This window comes from Leucoraja erinacea, chromosome 29 (assembly GCF_028641065.1).
Source record: "Leucoraja erinacea ecotype New England chromosome 29, Leri_hhj_1, whole genome shotgun sequence".
Classification (NCBI taxonomy): Eukaryota; Metazoa; Chordata; class Chondrichthyes; order Rajiformes; family Rajidae; genus Leucoraja; species Leucoraja erinaceus.
Genome location: NC_073405.1, coordinates 16,455,534 through 16,474,572, shown reverse-complemented (window position 1 = coordinate 16,474,572; position 19,039 = coordinate 16,455,534). Strand labels below are relative to the sequence as shown.

Here is a 19,039-nt window from a genome sequence, read left to right as displayed (position 1 = left end):
ACTCATTGGCGGGCATAATCTGTTCCTGTATTTTTGTAAGAACATATACAGTGCCATCATTTATTTATTTGCCTCTGTACTCCACAATTTGCGATTTGTAATAGAAAAAAAACAGGTGGTTAAAGTGCACATTGTCAGATTTTATTAAAGGGTATTTTTTAAAGGGTATTTTCAGGTGCCCTGAAATGGGGGGACTATGTATAAACACTGCTATAATTTCTACATGGTGAAACCAAAATGTATAAAAATGGTCTTCATTCAAATCTGACAATGTGCACTTTAACCACGTGTGATTTTTTTTCTATTACAAATCTCAAATTGTGGAGTACAAAGGCAAATAAATAAATGATGGGTCTTTATCCCAAACATTATGGAGGGCACTATAATACATTGTCTCCTGCTGATTGAACGTCACAATGCTTTAAGTACTCAAATGAGTTCCAGTTGACAGGAACATGGAATGTACTCTGGGGGCAAAGTCTTTCCATTGAGACAGATCTTCTGAAATATTCGAACCTGTAGAGTTTGCCATAACATCATAGTGTTAGAATCAACAATGATTTCCAATCATTGTTAGTGCATGGCAGAAAGGTGTTGCAAGACTGCCCGCATGTGGAAACCTTGTCTGAATAATGCCATGAATTTACTGATATTATGTGCCAAGTTAAAAATATGTGCGATTGAGACTGCATGAAATTACTTTCAATTTTAAACATTAAATGGAAGCATTGCATTAAAATGATAACGCACGTTTATTATTAAAATTGCGGTTTCGGTTGATGCTATGAATAGAGAATATAAAATGGAAAACCTGTAACATTTTCTCATTACACCACTTCACTGCTTCACATCAACATTTATCTCGCTGGAAAAGGTGGTTGTCAGGGTTGTTTAGGGTCTTCCCAGAGATATCTTTAAACTTTTTCATTCTTTTTCATCCTCACTGGGGAGTGAGTGGTGATGGGAAGCAGGGAAGGGGCACGAGGTTCACCCCTGTTCCTGAAACACATAAAGGATGTGCATGCATTAGTATAATCCATGTGTTAACATGCCCCTCTAGAAGTGGTCACATTTTAACCCATGAGCAAAGTTCTGACCCAACGCCATACTGGGCATATAAAGTATGTAAGCGCCTTTTACTCAACTGGTCCAAGTGTGAGTGTTTCCATCACCAGCCTTGAAACTTTGCCTTAAAAAAATCTTTGGATCTGAGAGCACAAATCACAGGAGAAATTGTCAGCTGTTGATGAATTGTTCAACTTCAGAATAACTTGACCAACTCAACCTAACCACAGAATATTGGTATCTTGCATAACACATAGTTTTTCTAAAACTAAAAAACTTTCCAAAGGAACACCCATTGGCAACTTGTTGAACTTGGCCTTTATTGAATCAATTCTGGGCTAAGAGCTCTTTCCACAGTACCCTTGATGAGCTTGTCGTGAGTCTTCTTAATGAAGTAGTCTACAGTAAAAATATTTTTCTATGCTGTTAATTAAAAAATGTTAAAAATTAAAAATGATTTTGATGAGTGGTGAATAATAAATGTCTATGTCAGGATAGGACATCCGAAGGTGTGCATTTTTCTACGCACCTATTGCACTCATCTTGGGTGGAAGATGGGTTTGGGAGAGAAGAGACAAGAATCACGAATCTTTAATTATCATATGCAGTCAGCTGGAACAATGATGTTCTCACTTTCTGCTGGCACATCAATGCAACATAACAAACAAATATATACTAATACAATAGACAATAGGTGCAGGAGTAGGCCATTCGGCCCTTCAAGCCAGCACCGCCATTCAATGTGATCATGGCTGATCATCCCCAATCAGTACCCCCGTTCCTACCTTCTCCCCATATCCCATGACTCCGCTATCTTTAACAGCCCTATCGAGCTCTCTATTGAAATTATCCAGAGAACCGGCCTCCACTGCCCTCCGAGGCAGAGAATTCCACAGGCTCACAACCCTCTGTGAGAAAAAATGTGTCCTCGTCTCTAAATGGCTTTCCCCTTATTCTTAAACTGTGGCCCCTAGTTCTGGACTCCCCCAACAGCGGGAACATGTTTCCTGCCTCTAGCGTGTCCAAACCCTTAATAATCTTATATGTTTCAATAAGATGCCCTCTCATCCTTCTAAACTCCAGAGTATACAAGCCCAGCCCTCCATTCTCTCAGCATATGACAGTCCCTCCATCCCGGGAATTAACTTACACTGCACTCCCTCAATAGCAAGAATGTCGTTCCTCAAATAAGGGTTCCAAAACAGCACAAAATACTCCAGTGTGGTCTCACTCGGGCCATATACAACTGCAGAAAGGCCTCTTTGCTCCTATACTCAGCTCCTCTTGTTATAAAGGCCAACATGCCATTCGCTTTCTTCACTGCCTGCTGCACCTGCATGCTTACTTTCATTGACTGATGAATAAGGACCCCCAGATCCCGTTGTACATCCCCTTTTCCCAACTTGACACCATTTAGATAGTTATCTGCCTTCCTGTTTTTGCTACCAAAGTGTATCACCTCACATTTATCCACATTAAACAGCATCTGCCATGCATCTGCCCACTCACCCAACCTGTCCAAGTCACCCTGCATTCTCATAGCATCCTCTTTACAGTTCACACTGCCACCCAGCTTTGTGTCATCTGCAAATTTGCTAATGTTACTTTGAATCCCTTCATCTAAATCATTGATGTATATTGTAAATAGCTGCGGTCCCAGCACCTAGCCTTGCAACCCCACTAGTCACGCCTGCCATTCTGAAAGGGATCCGTTAATCCCTGCTCTTTGTTTCCTGTCTGCCAACCAATTTTCTATCCATGTCAGCACTCTACCCTCAATACCATGTGCCCTAATTTTGCCCACGAATCTGCTATCTGGGACCTTATCAAATGCTTTCTGAAAATCCATGGACAGACAATTTTTCACATCAGGCCCTTCTTCAGTGTGATGGAGTAGGGGGCAGAAAGGATGAGAAAGAAGGTGGGGCCAAGCCTCGCAAGTGAATGGGGAAACAGGCAAGGGTACATCCACTGGCTCTCCCTTGTCCATTTTCCTAGGTAAGGGCCTGTCCCACTTACGTGTCTTTGGTACGCAAATTACACGACCTTGTGGTCGCGTTGAACTGAGAAGGTCGAGCGAAGGTCGGGCGCGATTACATGCGTGCGCGCGTGGTGTCATTTGAAGATGGACACAAAGCTTGATTAACTCAGTGGGACTGGCAGCATCTCTGGAGAGAAGCTATGGGTTATGTTTCGTGTCGAGACTCTTCTTCAGTCTGAAAAGAAGGGTCTTGACCCGTAACGTCACCCATTGCTTCTCTCCAGAGATGCTGCCGGTCCCGCTGAGTTACTCCAGCATTTTGTGTCTATCTTCAATTTTCTTGACCCCGCTCCGGGAGTAGAAGTGGGGGCGGATCCGGACCGCAACGGCCGTGAGCCCCAAGCCGTGTTCGGCGATCGTTTGCCTGCTTCTGCTGCTGTTGAAGGTGAGACGTTGCGTCGCGCCAAGGTCTTGGGCCCGTCTCACTTTGGCTGGCAGTTTCACGACAGGCCGTTGGCGCGCAAAGATTTTGTTCACTGCAAGAATTTCGGAGTCCCGCGCAATGTCACGCACTACTCCATACCCCTCCGTGCTTCTAAGTGGGACTGGCCCCGTGCGGCCATATGGTGCCTGCATGCCTCAAGCGACCACGAGGTTGTGTAATTTGCGAGCCAAGGACGCGTAAGTGGGACAGGCCCTTTACATCCTCAAAAAATTCCCAAAGAATAGTCAAGCATGATTTCCCCTTCGTAAACCCATGCTGACTCGGACCGATCCTGTTACTGCAATCCATATGTGCCGCTATTTCATCTTTTATAATTGACTCCAGCATCTTCCCCACCACCGATGTCAGGCTAACTGGTCTATAATTCCCTGTTTTCTCTCTCCTGCCTTTCCTAAAAAGTGGGATAACATTAGCTACCCTCCAATCCACAGGAACTGATCCTGAATTTATAGAACATTGAAAATTATCACCAATGCATCCATGATTTCTAGAGCCACTTCTTTAAGTACCCTTGGATGCAGACCATCAGGCCCTGGGGATTTATCAGCATTCAGTCCCACCTGTCTACCCAACACCATTTCCTGCCTAATGTGGATTTCCTTCAGTTCCTCCGTCACCCTGATAATACAACAAATTATCAGCTATATTAGATAACCAGACAATAATAGTGCAAGCCAAAATAGATAGTGCCACCCTGATATAAAGTCCAAAGTAGCTTGGGGCTGAGATTGGGCTGAGTATAGGGTTATACAGGGTGGTTTGAGGATTTTGATCAAACACAAAGGCTGGAGGAACTCGGTAGGTGGGGCAGCATTTGTGGATGGAATGGACAGACAATTTTTCACATCAGGCCCTTCTTCAGTGTGATGGAGTAGGGGGGAGAAAGGATGAGAAAGAAGGTGGGGCCAAGCCCCGCAAGTGAATGGGGAAACAGGCAAGGGGGAGAGAGGTGCATGATTGGCAGATGGGTGGTGTAAGTGATAAAAACTAGAGGTGAAAATAGAGCAAGGAGAAAGGGATAGAGGTGTATCACTTGAAACTGGATAATTCATCCCTGCACGCAGCTGCGGCCCCTTAATTCCTCAACTCAACCCACTCCCCTTTCTTACCAGATTTCACCATTTGCACCATTTTGTCCTCCACTTATCACCTCCAGCCTCCGTTACCGTGGTCCAACCGCTTCTTACCAATCACTTGCCAGCTGCTCACCCACCCTTTTCCGTCATCTCTCCCTATCAGCTCTCCTCTTCACTCCCTCATAATGACAAATGTTCCCACCCGGATGGGTCGTCCGTCTATTCCCCTCCACACGTGATTCCTGACCCGCTGAGTTCCTCCAGCACTTTGTTTTCTTGCTCAAGATTCCAGTATCAGCAGTCTCTTGTAACCCCACCTTGAAAATGGGCTGCAAACTACATATATCACTGGTTGTAGAGATCGTTGACTGGGGTGTAAATTGAGAGGACATTCAACAGATGAAGGCAGCATCCTCTTGCACTCTGGTGAAACCATTAATGACATCGCTGGCTTTGCACAGGCAGCGTTGGCATGACCAGAAAGTGACCGGGTTGTGTGCAGACTCGACCCAGCCCAAGCTCGGCTTCGGTTCGAGGCTTCCCAGCTCCGCTCCACGGGCACCGTTTCAGCCCAGCACCGGGTTGGTGTCGGTGACGTACTTGGTTTAAGAGCCGGACGATCGCTCTTCATCCGATACAACAAGAGGCGAGGAAGCGGTGAACACGGGCGCGAAGGGACCAACTTGTTCAGCCGGTGAGAGAGGAGACATCGGGAGGGAGGGAGGGAGGGAGAGAGAGAAAGAGAGATAAGGTCAGAGAGTGGGTTAGATTTCAGGAGGGGGGGTATAGAAGGAAGGGAGCAGTAGAATCGGGGAGAGTGCAACAGGGGCGAGTGAGATAGCAGGAGGGAGGAGGGGTGGCAGAGGGATCAGAAGGGGAGAAGGGGAAATCCGGAAAGGGGGGAGGGAGAGGAATCGCCGAGATAAAGAACCCGAGAGAGGGACTGGGACCGGGAGTGGAATGGGAGTGTGTTGTTAGAGAGAGATAGAGGATCTTAGCGCGGCAGAGAGAGCAGGGGCGGGAAAGAGGGGGCAGCGGGCGAGAGAAGGATCGCCGGACTTCAGACCGATCGTGGGGGGTTGAGAGGAATCGTGGGACTTGAGCGGGGACTGGGGTGAGGCAGGAGAAGTCTCGGGAGAGAAGGATCGGGGGGGAGAGAAAGACGTGGGTAGAGAGGGGACCTGGGGAGTGGGGGAACAGCGGGGAGAGGGTGATTTGGGGGAGAGAGGGGGTCTGAGAGAGGGGGGTCTGGGGGAGGGTGATTCGGGGAGAAGGTGGTCAGGGAGAGGGGGACCTGGGACGGGTGACTGGAAGACAGTTCCAGGAGTAAGGGGGGGGGGGGGGGGGGAAGAGTCATTGGCCTGGGGGCCAGGGGGCATAGAGAGACCCCGACACTCGCTGGCGCTCCCAGTCGCCCCCCTTCAGCCGCTGCCTGCCGGCGGCGAGGTGACGGGACAGAGAGAGGCCGACATGTCTGACCGAGACTGCTACTGGGACGAAGACGGAGTGCCCCTTGCGCTGAACAAAACTTACCAGTGTCTGGAAGAGTTGCTGAATTCTCTCATTTTCCACGGCACCGAGGTGCAGAATGACGGATCTAAACTGATCAGGATCCTGATCTCCATCGTGTACGCCGTGGTGTGCGCCTTGGGTCTGGTGGGCAACCTGCTGGTCCTCTATCTCCTGCAGGGCAACAAGAAGAAGTCCACCATGACCATCTTGGTCATGGGCTTGGCCGTGACCGACATCCAGTTCGTGTTGACGCTGCCTTTCTGGGCGGTGGACACGGCCATGGACTTCAGTTGGCCCTTCGGCAGAGTCATGTGTAAGGTGGTGAGTTCGGTGACCGTGATGAGCATGTACGCCAGCGTCTTCTTCCTGGCCGTCATGAGTATCACCCGCTACAGCTCGGTGTCGCAGTCGCTGAAGATGAAGACGCGCTCCTCGCCACACTGGGACTGGTTGACTTGCTTCTTCATCTGGGCGGTGGCGAGCGTGGCCACCCTCCCCCAGGCCACCTACTCCACCACCATCGTACTCCCCGGCGAAGAGCTCTGCATCACCAAGTTCCCGGAACTCCACAACAACCCCCAGTTTTGGTTCGGGCTCTACCAGGCGCTCAAAGTGTTGGTCGGATTCATCCTGCCCCTGGTCGTCATCTCCGCCTCTTATCTCCTGCTGCTCCGTTTCATCAACAGCCAAGAAATGAGCGGCAACAACCCAAAGAGAACCTCCAGGGTCACCAAATCCGTCACCATCTTGGTGCTGACTTTCTTCATTAGTTGGTTGCCTAACCAAGCCATCACGCTCTGGAGTGCCTTCATCAAGTTGAATGTGGTCCACTTCAGCGTGGCCTTTTACAACACCCAGGCCTACGTCTTCCCCGTGACTGTCTGCCTGGCCCACAGTAACAGCTGCCTCAACCCCGTCCTCTACTGCCTGATGAGAAGAGAGTTCCGGGCCGCTGTCCGCGACCTGGTGCTGAAAGTCACCTGTGTCCGGCGCATCCGCCCGCCCGACAACACAAGGCAACTGCCCGTTACTATCTCCATGACCAGGTGAGATGCCGGAGCTCCGGTGTACTCACACACTCTGTCGCCGAGCAGTTGTGGGTTTAAATGGGAGCCATGGGGCTCATACCAGCAATGCTTGAGTTCTTAATTTACTTTCCATAGTTAACTGGGTCAGGGGAGATTACAGGGCGACGGTCGCTTAAGATTTAAGGTTTTCCTTCAGCAGAGCAGTGATAAATTGTACATACTTATAGAATTGTAGCATCGTGCAGCATGGAAACGGGCCATCAGTCCCAGCTCACACTCCTCCAGTGGGCACCTCCCCATTGCCCAGCATGCGGTCCATAGCCCTCTATGCCCAGGCGATTCACAGCCTCCTCTAGATACTTAAATGCATTTAAGTATCTAGATACATATACTTTTATATATAATTATATACATTTATTTATTATATACATATACAATGATATACATTTAAGTATTTAGCTTATATACTTAAATTACTTAAATGCAGTAGTGACTCAGCTTCCACCCACTCCAGCATTCCAATTCACACGCTCACCATTCTCTGAGTGAACAAGAACTCTTCATATCCCCTCTAAATCTCTTTCCCCGTCCATAAATCTTTCCAGTGCCAGCACCTCCTTCCTATGACATGGGGACCAGAACCACATGCAATACTTCAGCTGAGACCTGACCCAATATTTTATACAATTGAAGCTCACTGCAGACTCGTACTGTTACATAGAAACATTGAAAATAGGTGCAGGAGTAGGCCATTCGGCCCTTCGAGCCTGCACCGCCATTCAATATGACCATGGCTGTTGATGTTTATGTGACCATTTTACAGGCTGTAGTGTTTGTGGAGCAATATAATTTACGTTAAGTTCCTGATCTTACTATGTACCATACTGCCCATCCATACATGAAAACACAGGTATCATTTCTCATTCTTAGGGCTGGTCCACCTCGGGAATCAAAAGACCAAAGATGTGGTGGATTAAATCCAGGGAACCAAATGATGAAGCAAACCTATGGAATCCTTCAGCATCCAGGGAGATAACCACCTTGGATTTGAAGTAGCATCCCACAATTATCCACCTGGCCTTGTCCAAGTGGCCAAACTTAACTTGTGGTTACGGATTGAATCGATGGGAAATTTCAACATTCAACTGATGCCCCACTGGTTCAATCTGTTCTCCTCCACAAGCGAACAAACTGCCTCAATATCTGTTTTGATACTGAATTCTGTAAAGTGCATTGCAACTAATCTGTTGCTGGTTAAGTGAGAAATATAAATACAAGTACTGTATATGTTGGAATGCAGAGCTATCCACTTAACGACAAAGAGGTCACTGTGTCACCACCTCAACACTGGCCAGAGCCTCGTGCAAGCCAAACTTAATTTTGCGACAAATGGAGGACATGAGGTGTAATCATAACCTAATTTGCACTGACAGCATTTTGTGAGGAAGCTTCTCAAACAACTAAACCTCTTAGGCTTTGAAAAAGCTGAAGGAGAAGTTGAAAGTGAATGTTGTTGGATTTCAAACAAAGTTGTCAGCCATGGGCAAAATCAAGGATAAGGTCATTTTTCAAACAGCAGTGCACAACAACAGAGTGGGGAGGACCGGAGCGACAATATACATTACATCTGAGAGTCACGAGAGCTCCAACTTTGAATTGCTAGCAGTTATACCAGGAAATCCAAGCGTTAAACCCACGATCGATTAGACCCGGTCATTCCATTCATGGCAATGAAGGATCGCCGCTCCGAAGATGGATATTTTTCAAATATTCTATATGATTTAATGAATTGGCAATTCAAATGTATTTCATTGTTTTAAAGCTTTTTAGTCTAATAACCGTTTCATTTTCAGTTTTTTATTAATACATTTCATTTGTGGTCATTTTCAAAGCCTGCGTTTTGAAGGCTAGTAAACCGGCAGGCATGGCTCAGTTTGAAGTTAAAGCATTCCGGGGGTGGAGGAGGTCTTCTGTTTCTCAATGATTAGGATCTAGCTTCAGATGTTACTGCTACTGCAGGGTAGCGCAGGTGGGGGAAAGGAACAAGGCAATTCTGCCCTTACTGACCTGGCCCTGGCCACCATCCAGATGTCATAGACTAGAGGCAATATCCAATGGCTAGTTAACCTCCCGACCCACTTGCCTCTGGGATCTGGGAGGAAAGTGAAGCTTCCAGGAGAAACCTATGTGGTAGGAGAGTGAACATTTAAATTCCACTCAAACAGCATTAGGGTCAGGATTAAACCTCGGTCGCTGGAGTTGTGAGGCAAACAAAGGATCCTAAATTCATTGGAATTTAGAAGGATGAGAGGACACTTTATAGAAACACAAAATTCTTAGAGAATTGGACAGGGTAGATGCAGGAAAAATGTTCCCAATGTTGGGGGAGTCCAGAACCAGGGGTCATGGTTTAAGACTAAGGGATAGGCCATTTAGGACTGAGATGAGAAAGAAAACTTTTGGGAGGGCGAAGATGAGAGTTGAGCTTGCTTTTTCTTTCTGAGGTCCAATACCTTTGTATGGTAGTCACATTCATACCTGATGTATGAACTTCCTAATTCTAACATCATTATCCAAATAAACTCTTGATACTGACTATAATACCTTTGCCCTTACCCAATATAGATGGTAAAATACCACTCAATCAGTTGGACTGGATTGCGAAGGATTTCCTAATTTTCTGATCAGTCTGAATGACTTGGGGTATGCAGTTTCTCAGGAAATAACCTTTCATTCTTGGGGCCTCTGCGCAAACCTGGCTGAGATTCCTGCAATAGAAGAATCCTATATGAACCAGGTTTGGAAGTTTCATGTCAGCGGAATCGCAGCCACAGAAACAGGAGAGTGAGATTTTCCTTCAGTGAATGCGATTAAAGACAAGACCATAACATGTGCGATGCTCCAATCCCAGAATAAAAATTAAAGTTGAACTCTCTCATACAAGTTTGTTTTCCAACCAAGATCTACTAGTTTGTGGTTAATGTCTTCAATCTAATAATGCGTATGTTACTTCCAGGGGACCCATGGTCCAAATACCTGTGACATTTGGTTATCAGTGTTATCAATTGGAAGCTGCTACAAATTCTCAATTCCTTGAATGAATAACATTGTTGTCTAATTCAAATAATTTCATGATTCATTTACATTGTGAAACCAGCTATTAATCAGAATTGCAAGGACCTGCAGGAGTTATGAGCATCTTTGCATCACTTTCATGATAAGAATAAAGCTCTAATGATGTTTGTTAAAAAAAAAGGCAAACTTACTTGGTAAGTCACAATACATATGCTCACCGATGCTTTAATGCTATTTACTTAAACTAATGATGAAACATAAACATAGAAAATAGGTGCAGGAGGAGGCCATTTGGCCCTTTGAGCCAGCACCGCCATTTTTTGCGATCATGGCTGATCATAACCCGTGCCTGCTTTCTCCCCATATCCCTTGATTCCACTAGCCCCTGGAGCTCTATCTAGCTCTCTTTTAAATTCATCCAATGAATTGGCCTCTACTGCCTTCTGTGGCTGAGAATGCCACAAATTCACAACTGTCTGGGTGAAAAGGTTTTTTCTCATCTCAGTTTTAAATGGCCTCCCCTTTATTCTCAGACTGTGGCCCCTGGTTCTGGACTCCCCCAACATTGGGAACATTTTTCCTGCATCTAGCTTGTCTAGTCCTTTCATAATTGTATAAGTTTCAATAAGATCCCCTCTTATCCTTCTAAATTCCAGTGAATGCAAGCCCAGTCTTTCCAATCTTTCCTCACATGACAGTCCAACCATTAACCTTGTGAACCTATGCTGCACTGTCTCAATAGCAAGGATGTCCTTCCTCAAATTAGGAGACCAAAATTGCACACAAAACTGCAGATGTGGTCTCACTAGGGTACTGTACAACCGCAGAAGGATCTCTTTTCTCCTATACTCAAATCCTCTCGATATGAAGGCCAACATGCAATTAGCATTCTTCAATGCCTGCTGTACCTGCATAACAGTTATTATGTATAACAGGAAGTCTGATCACTTTCATTTAATGCTATGTTTGACTATTTGTAAGTGGAACCACCGTAGAATATTAATTGGAACCATTTTACAGTTGTATGCATAAGTCCAATATGTGAATTTTACATGTCTATTATAATTGTAAAATAGACATAATTGGAAGGAACATTTGAGCAACATGTGTAATTTGTGGGGTTTTTCTCTCTCACTGTTTACACTGTGGGGAAAAAAGATGTCGCATGCAAACCCCTGTGATCATTGCTCCACATAAATTCAAATAAATCATTTTGCAGCGCTGATCATCAATCACTTTTAAATACTTTCTGTCGATGTGTTGGTTGTTTTCTTTCACTCCCCGCCCAGCGTTTGCGTTTAACATTAAAGATAGAAGCAGGCCTAGAACCTTCAGCCTCATAAACCGTTCCACCTTTCAACTAGGTGATAGCTGAGCTTATATAGCAATGCTGCTTTCCTGCACCAGTCTTGCCCAACACTTTGTTTTACCTTGTTTCCCTTCATATCTGAAAGCCTATTGATCTTTGCTTTTGTTAATATTAGTGTTAAGTAGCAGTAAAGATCAGCATCTTGTGCATGGGATACTGTCGAGTAGATAGGTAGTGTCTGTAAATAATGCATATGAGGAACACAGTTTTAATTGAAAATGTTACAAGATTATTCAGAGGCAGTTGTTAAGGGACATTAACAGAGGAGCAAAAGCATATTAATATGAAACGATTTGTCAGTAACAACTAACAACTTAATTTGAGTTGACAATTTAGGCAATTTAATCAGAGTGAAGAAAATTAGCCAGGGGAGAAAGCAGAATGTTGAGCTCTTTGAAAGAGCACAATTAACAGATTATCTTCTAATAATCTTGTAATATTGTGTCACTTAATAAATACGCCAAATGGGTTGTATTAAAGAAAGCTACAATACCAATCTAAAGCCTCTCAAAAGTATTTATATGCAATGAATTAATGCAGTGTTTATAGCCGTACAGGCAAACGTCACAGAAGCTTGCATGTTGTATGTTTATATGTTGTATTGCTGCACTAATGTACCTGCAAAGCTGCAGCATGGAAACATTTCATTGTTCTGTTGCACAAGACAATTAAACACTCTTGATTCCTGTCTTGACTCTTCTTCTACACAATGTGCTGCATTTTCCCATGAATGGAATTCCAACAACATCTTCAAACCTGCAACCTTTACCAGCATGTCGGGCAAGAACAGCAGATAGATGGGAAGGCTGGAACCTATGAGATCCAACAGGTATCTCGATCGCCTAAACCAAAATCAATTAAAACACCAGGAAACACGCAAAATCAAAGCAATAACTGTTTTGGTGCAGCTGAGTATACGCTTAATTTCCCCTCCAAATTGCAGATCATGCTTTCCGCAATAGCATTATAGAAGTATCATCATCAGTCGCTCAAGAAGGTTGACCATTATGTGGGCAAGAACAGATTGGGTCTGAAGAAGGGCTCCAGTTGTAACATTAAGGACTAGAGCTTTATAGCCACATTAACAAAAATGTAGAGCATATGTGAAAATAGATATAGACTTAGTATGCGAGTCTGAAGGATCTTTGACCTGAAACTTTAACTCTGCTCCTCACTCTACAGAAGCAGTCTGACCAACTGAACGTTTGCAGTATTTTCTATTTTTTTGTATCAGATTTCCAAAAAATAGATTGTTTTTTGTTTTTCAGAGATGTAATGCACAATTTACACTTGATACTGACATGCCCTGTGGTAGGTATCTGCTAAGGCATTGCTACCACAATACCAAACGGTGTGAGATCACATAGTTGGAAGCAGTAAAAACAGATCACCAAAGGGATATAAAACAAATAGGTGTTGGAAACAGTTAGCAGGTCTGACAGCATGCATGAAAAAGGAAATGGCTAACATTCCAAGTCAAAAACATATTGAAAGATCTTTCCCGTTTAAGGGTCATCGATGTCAACTATCCATTCTGTTTTCAGATGCTGGCTTCCTGTACGGTACTTCCAACATTTTCTGATTTAATTACAGACGTACAGCATCTGCAAGTTTATGATCACAAAAAGCAGCAATTGGGCTCACAAATCTCAAGTAGGTAAGAAGGCATGATAAGGGAAACTACTGGAATAAGGTGCGAGTTGACAGATCAAATTAAAATTGTTTAGAATGGAGTAACCAGAGACTGAGTAGAAATATACCCTTGGTGACCAACCCACAGCAAGGCAGAAGTTGTGCCTGGCACTCTGCTATCAAAGGCAGGTGATCCTTCTTCAGTACAGGTACAAGGACAATTCTTCATTAAATGTGAGGACAGGAAAATATAACATAAAATGCATGTTATCAGACAGGTTTACAAAGGAATCTAATCAAACAGCATGTGAAATCTCATTTGCATTATTTTACTGAGTCTTCAAGCAGTGTACAATCACAACGATGTTGTAATGAAAACAATTGGGAGTGCAACACTGAAATATAATAGTTATACATATACCCCATCAACTCATAATATTACATGGTGGAAAATATTTATTAACACTATTACCTACTTTCTCTGCCTCCATATAGAAATTAGTTTTGGTCCCCCAATAAGCAGCATGGTGGTGCAATGGTAGAGCTGCTGTCTCACAGCTCCAGAGATTAGTTTGATCCTGACTGCGGGTGCTGTCTTTGTGGAGTTTGTATGCTCTTCCTGTGACTGCGTGGGTTTTCTCCAGTCTCCGTTTTCCTCCCACATTCCAAAGATGTGCAGGTTTGCAGGTTAATTGGCCTCTGTAAATGGCTCCTAGTGTGTAGGATGCAAAAGTGGGAGAACATTACTAGTGTACGGGTGATCAATGGTCAGTGTGGACTCGATGGCCCAAAGAGCCTGTTTCCATGCTGTATCACTAAATTCCAAATAAGCCATACCCTTTCCTTTGTTATCCTCTTGCACGATGTAATCCTGGAGCATTTTTGAATTTATTTGTTTTATATGTTCCCCACTTTCTTAATTTCTTGTTTAATTTTACCTCTATATTTCTTATATCTCCTGACTTTCTACCATATTAAGCTCTTAATGTCTTATTTAAACTTCCTCTTTTGGTTTTACCTTGGTGTACTGTTTTCTTGAGCTGGCAGCCCCACTCCTTTGCAGAGCTGTGGAAGTTCAGTCACTCTGCACCCGTGCAGTAATCAATCAAAACACATGTTGTTCATGATTTATTGGAGCATTTGCAATTAAGTCATTCAGCAAATGAGTTCCAGGATGACTCACAACTTACATAGTGAATTTTGTACATTCTGGCCATGTTCTCTGGCCCTGTACTGACAAGAAGGCAGGAGTATTCATAGACATCTTTAATCTCTCACTGCTTCATTCTCAGATCCCCACCTGTTTTAAGACGACCACTATAATATCTGGGCCAAAGTAAGGCAGCTTGTCTAAATGACCACCGTCCAGTGGCACTGACATCCTCCGCCACAAACTGCTTTGTGCGGGCAGTTTAGTTTAGACATACAGCACGGAAACAGACCCTTCTGCCCACAGAGTCTGCACCGACCAGTGATCCTCGCACTTTAACACCATTCTACACACACTAGGCACAATTTTACACTTGTACCACGCCAATTAACCTACAAACTTGTACATCTTTGGAGTATGGGAGGAAACCGAAGATTTCAGAGAAAACCCACACAGTCACGGGGAGAACGTACAAATACCATAGACAGCTCCTGTAGTCGGGATCGAACTTGGGTCTCTGGCACTGTAAATGCTAAAATGCAGTAACTCTACTTCTGTGCCACAGTGCCGCCCAGTTATGGTGCGCATTAACTCCAACCTCCCAGCCAGCCTCGATCCACTGCAGTTTGTCTCCTGTAGCAACAGGTCCACAGCAGGCGCCGTAACCCTGGCCCTACATTCATCCTAGGAACATCGATAAGCAACAAGGACACTTGCATCAGACTCCTACTTATTGACTCTAGCTGCACCTTCAACCTCATTATTCTGTCCAAACATATCTCCAAACACCTGGACTTAGAAATTGGCACCCCTGCCATTGGATCCTTGACTTCCTGACCCACAGATCAAAGTCAGTAAGAAAAGGCAACAAAACATCCTGCATAATACACAATACTCATCATTGCCCAACAAGGATGCATTTTGAGCCCTTTACTCAACTCCCTATACACTCACGACAGTGGCCAAATTCTTCTCTAACTCCATTTATGTTTGGAGATACCGCTGCAGTGGGACAGATCTCAAATAATGTCGAGTTGAAGTACAGGAAGGAGATAGAGGGTTTAGTGATGGTGTCAAGCCAACTACTCTTCCTCAACGTGGGCAAAGATAACGGGACTGGTTATTGACTTCAGGAAGTGTGGTGGAGTACATGTCCCCAATCAACATCATCGACGCTGATATGGAAATTGTCGAGAGAGTAAATGTCACCAACAACTTATTCTGCACCAACTGTTTCGAAGCTACGGCTAAAAAACACACAATCTGCAATTTCAGGAAGGTCGGCATGTCTACAACAACACTTACCAACTTCTACAGATGCGCTGTAGAAAGCATAGTATTGTGTTGCATCACAGCTTGGCATGGAAAAACTTCTGCCCAGGTCCGGAAGAATTTGCAGAGTAGTGGATGTAGCCCAGTCCATCACACAGACCCAACCCCTCACCAATGGCTGCATCTACACTACACGCTGCAGCCAACAGAATGATTTTCACATCAACATTTTCACTCCAGTTATTCCCTCTCCTGACAAGTGGAAGATACAAAGGCTCCAGTGCTATAAGGCATAGGAATCCTATGAAGTATTAGTCATATACGTTAAATAGCATATAGTAAAGAAATAATACATTAACAAATGAATATTTATCAGAAGCAAAACAATTTGTAACAAAGGCATCACGTGATGCTTCTTAACCCACTGCCTCCAATTTCTGATTTTTTTCCATTGTTGGGACTACAGTAAAAGCAAAACTACTGCTGGTGTTGGACATGTCAGACAATGCAAAATGTTGAAAATATTGAGCAGTTAAGAGAGCGCCAAAGCAGTGAAAGTGGGGCATGTTGTGAAATCATTCATGCCCTCCATGTAGCCAGCTGTGGCTGTAGTCCATCGAGTTAAAAATGATCTTTCAATGTTAGAAGCAATAGTTGTGCTATCGTCAGAAATTAATCAAAGAACATCTCACCAAAGTATATCAGTATCAAAAGGATTTTGTTTTTAGCTTCAGAGATACAGTGCGGAAACAGGCCCTTCAGCCTACTGTGTATGCACCGAACAGCGATCCCAAACATTAATACTATCCTACACACAATAGGGACAATTTACATGTACACCAAGCCAATTAACCTACGAATCTGTACTTCTTTGGAGTGTGGGAGGAAGCCGAAGATCTCGGAGAAAATCCAGGCAAGTCACGTGGAGAACATACAAACTCTGTACAGACAGCACCCGTAGTCGGGATCGCACCCGGGTCTCTGGCCCTGTAAGCGCTGTAAGGCATCAACTCTACCGCTGTGCCACTGTGCCACCCCAAGGTGAGCACCTCGACACTTAAGATAAGGAGATTCATGCTTAAAATACTGTAGCTATGCTTCACTCTCTTTACAAAAACTGTTTCCATTTGTGGGAGAATCTTGTGATTAACATAAGGCATGTGGCAATATATTCAATAGAGGTAGATAGAGAATTTTCTTTACCCACAGAATGATAAGATTGGAAACATGGTACCACAGTAAACACATAAGAAACAATACTCAACTGCTTTTAAAAGAAATAGGTGTATTGAAAGGCCAACATGAGACAAATAGAATAGCGGGAGTATGGAATATTTAAAACAAAATCTGTAGCTTGTGCGCTTATACTCAATAATTTTATTTAATACGTTTTTTTAAAGTCGAATGATTTTATCAAAACTTCTCCGAGTTCTCAAGAGAAAAACGCTGTTTTTATAGAACACCTTTGACAGCCGTTAGACGTCAATGTATTTTTCCAGCCAATTATGTATCTGTAAAGTGAAGTCATGGCTGTTTATTAGATATGTAACTGACGTGTTCTTCACAGCAATCTCCCATGTTAAACTGTGCAGATAATTTACATCTTTAATGCTGGCGAATGAATAAACATTAGCAAGACACAAGGGAGACTTCCTCTGCTCTTTAATCGAGGGGCTTGAATTAAAAGCTAATTCTAAAGGTTCTACTTCAAGCAACAGCATGGTTTAGTGCTGCAATGGAATGCCAATGTGGATTATGTGCCCACAGACTTGTACAGCATAGAAATGGCCCTTTCGGCCCACTCTGCCCATGCTGAGCGTGATGCATATCTACACTAATTCCATTTGCTGGATTCAGACTCACATCCTCAACTTCTTTCCTTTCTAAGTATCTCCAAATGCCTTTTAAGCATTGTAATTGCATTCCCCTCCACCACCTCCTCTGGCAACTTGAGTGGATAACTACCAGCCACTAAGAACCACTCAGGTCTCCTTTAAATTTCGGCCCCCACCTAAAAACTGTGCCTTCTTGTTCTGGACTTCCCTGTTCTAAAAAAAAAAGCTGCTATCAATGCTATGCCTCGCTTTGGATTTTATAAACTTAAGAGCTTCCCTCAGCCTCCAATGTTCCAGTAAGAATAAATCCACCATAATCTATCCCACCTTGTAATTTCAGCCCTCTATTCCAGGCAACATCCAGGTGAATCTCTTCTGCACGCTCTCTATCTTTGCCACAACCTATTTTGAAACCACCAGCAATGATGCTGTCAGTGGAATAAATCTGATATCATGATTTCGTGTTACCATGTTACAGGGACCCAAGACCAATACAATCACAATTTGTTCATCTGTATTGCAGACATTAAAGTTTGCTTACTACTTAATGCTTTAGCATTACAAGATTCAGTTATTTGGCAAAGCAATCAGTGTTAGTTAACCTTCGGCTGCACAATAATCACTGCACTCTGATGCGAGGAACCCTTTGAGACATTTTGACATAATTAGCTGTTACGTAAATGTAGCATTATTCATCAATCATAGCAGATTGACTAATGGATATATAATTACCGGTTTTAATTCCAACTGTGCTACGTCTGTGAAGGAAAAAATACATACAAAAACCATTGTCGCCTGATTACACTTGATGGGATAATTTTCAGATTATTAGACTAAAAATGACCTCAATTGACCTCAGTGATCTAAGGACAACTGGCTGAACATTTGGGCGCTGCAAATTACAAAGGGCACCACCTTTGGTCTTCATATTCAGCAGCAACATCGTAACAGAAAAAAATGTATTCATGTTTTTAACCAGCCTTGCCAACTTTCTGTGAATGAGTAAAAAACATATTTCAACTTCGCAAAACGACTCCACTTGTTTATACAGCATTATAAAGAGTTTGAGAAATGCATGACAAACATCGTTGGGGCAGAGTAAAACAGTGATCTAACTTAAGATAGAAAGATATTAAACACGTGCATTCTTAATTCCAAGTCCACTTGGTATTTAGAGTCACGGCGATGTACAGCATGGAAACAGGCTCTCCGGCCCAACTTCTGCTCTGCACAATGAGAAATTAATGGAGAACAACTGTATCCTGCTTTCATTATGGACTGAATAATGTCTCTGTGTCGAGAGTTTCAGGAGGTTTTCTTCAGAGCTACAATTAAACAGGACCCTTTAAGTTAAGAGTCCAAATTATACCTGCTTAAAGAAAGGTATACAGAAGACAAAAAGTCCGATTTGTTGGAGTTTGGATGAAAAATCCAGTTTATAAAGAGATCAAAAATATTTAAATGTATGTCGGCATCGAAATGTATACCGGCATCGAAGACGCTACCTTTTACCCTAAAATAAGGCCTGAAAAATTACCT

The 19,039-nt window shown here is 43.7% G+C and overlaps 2 protein-coding genes across 3 annotated transcripts in view; one reads left to right on the top strand and one right to left on the bottom strand.

Annotated features, from left to right (window-relative positions):
- Nucleotides 1-19,039, bottom strand: part of LOC129711242 (elongation factor 2) — a 523,480-nt gene that overhangs the window by 417,327 nt on the left and 87,114 nt on the right. The window lies entirely within an intron of this gene.
- On the top strand, nucleotides 6,098-7,254 carry LOC129710950 (relaxin-3 receptor 1-like). The gene has a single exon (XM_055658254.1). The coding sequence runs from the start codon at nucleotides 6,098-6,100 to the stop codon at nucleotides 7,187-7,189; it is 1,092 nt and encodes a 363-aa protein (XP_055514229.1). The 3' UTR covers nucleotides 7,190-7,254.

What these genes read in the sequence shown, in the direction of transcription:
- LOC129710950 (XM_055658254.1), top strand. Translation starts at nt 6,098, where the DNA reads ATGTCTGACCGAGACTGCTACTGGGACGAAGACGGAGTGCCCCTTGCG.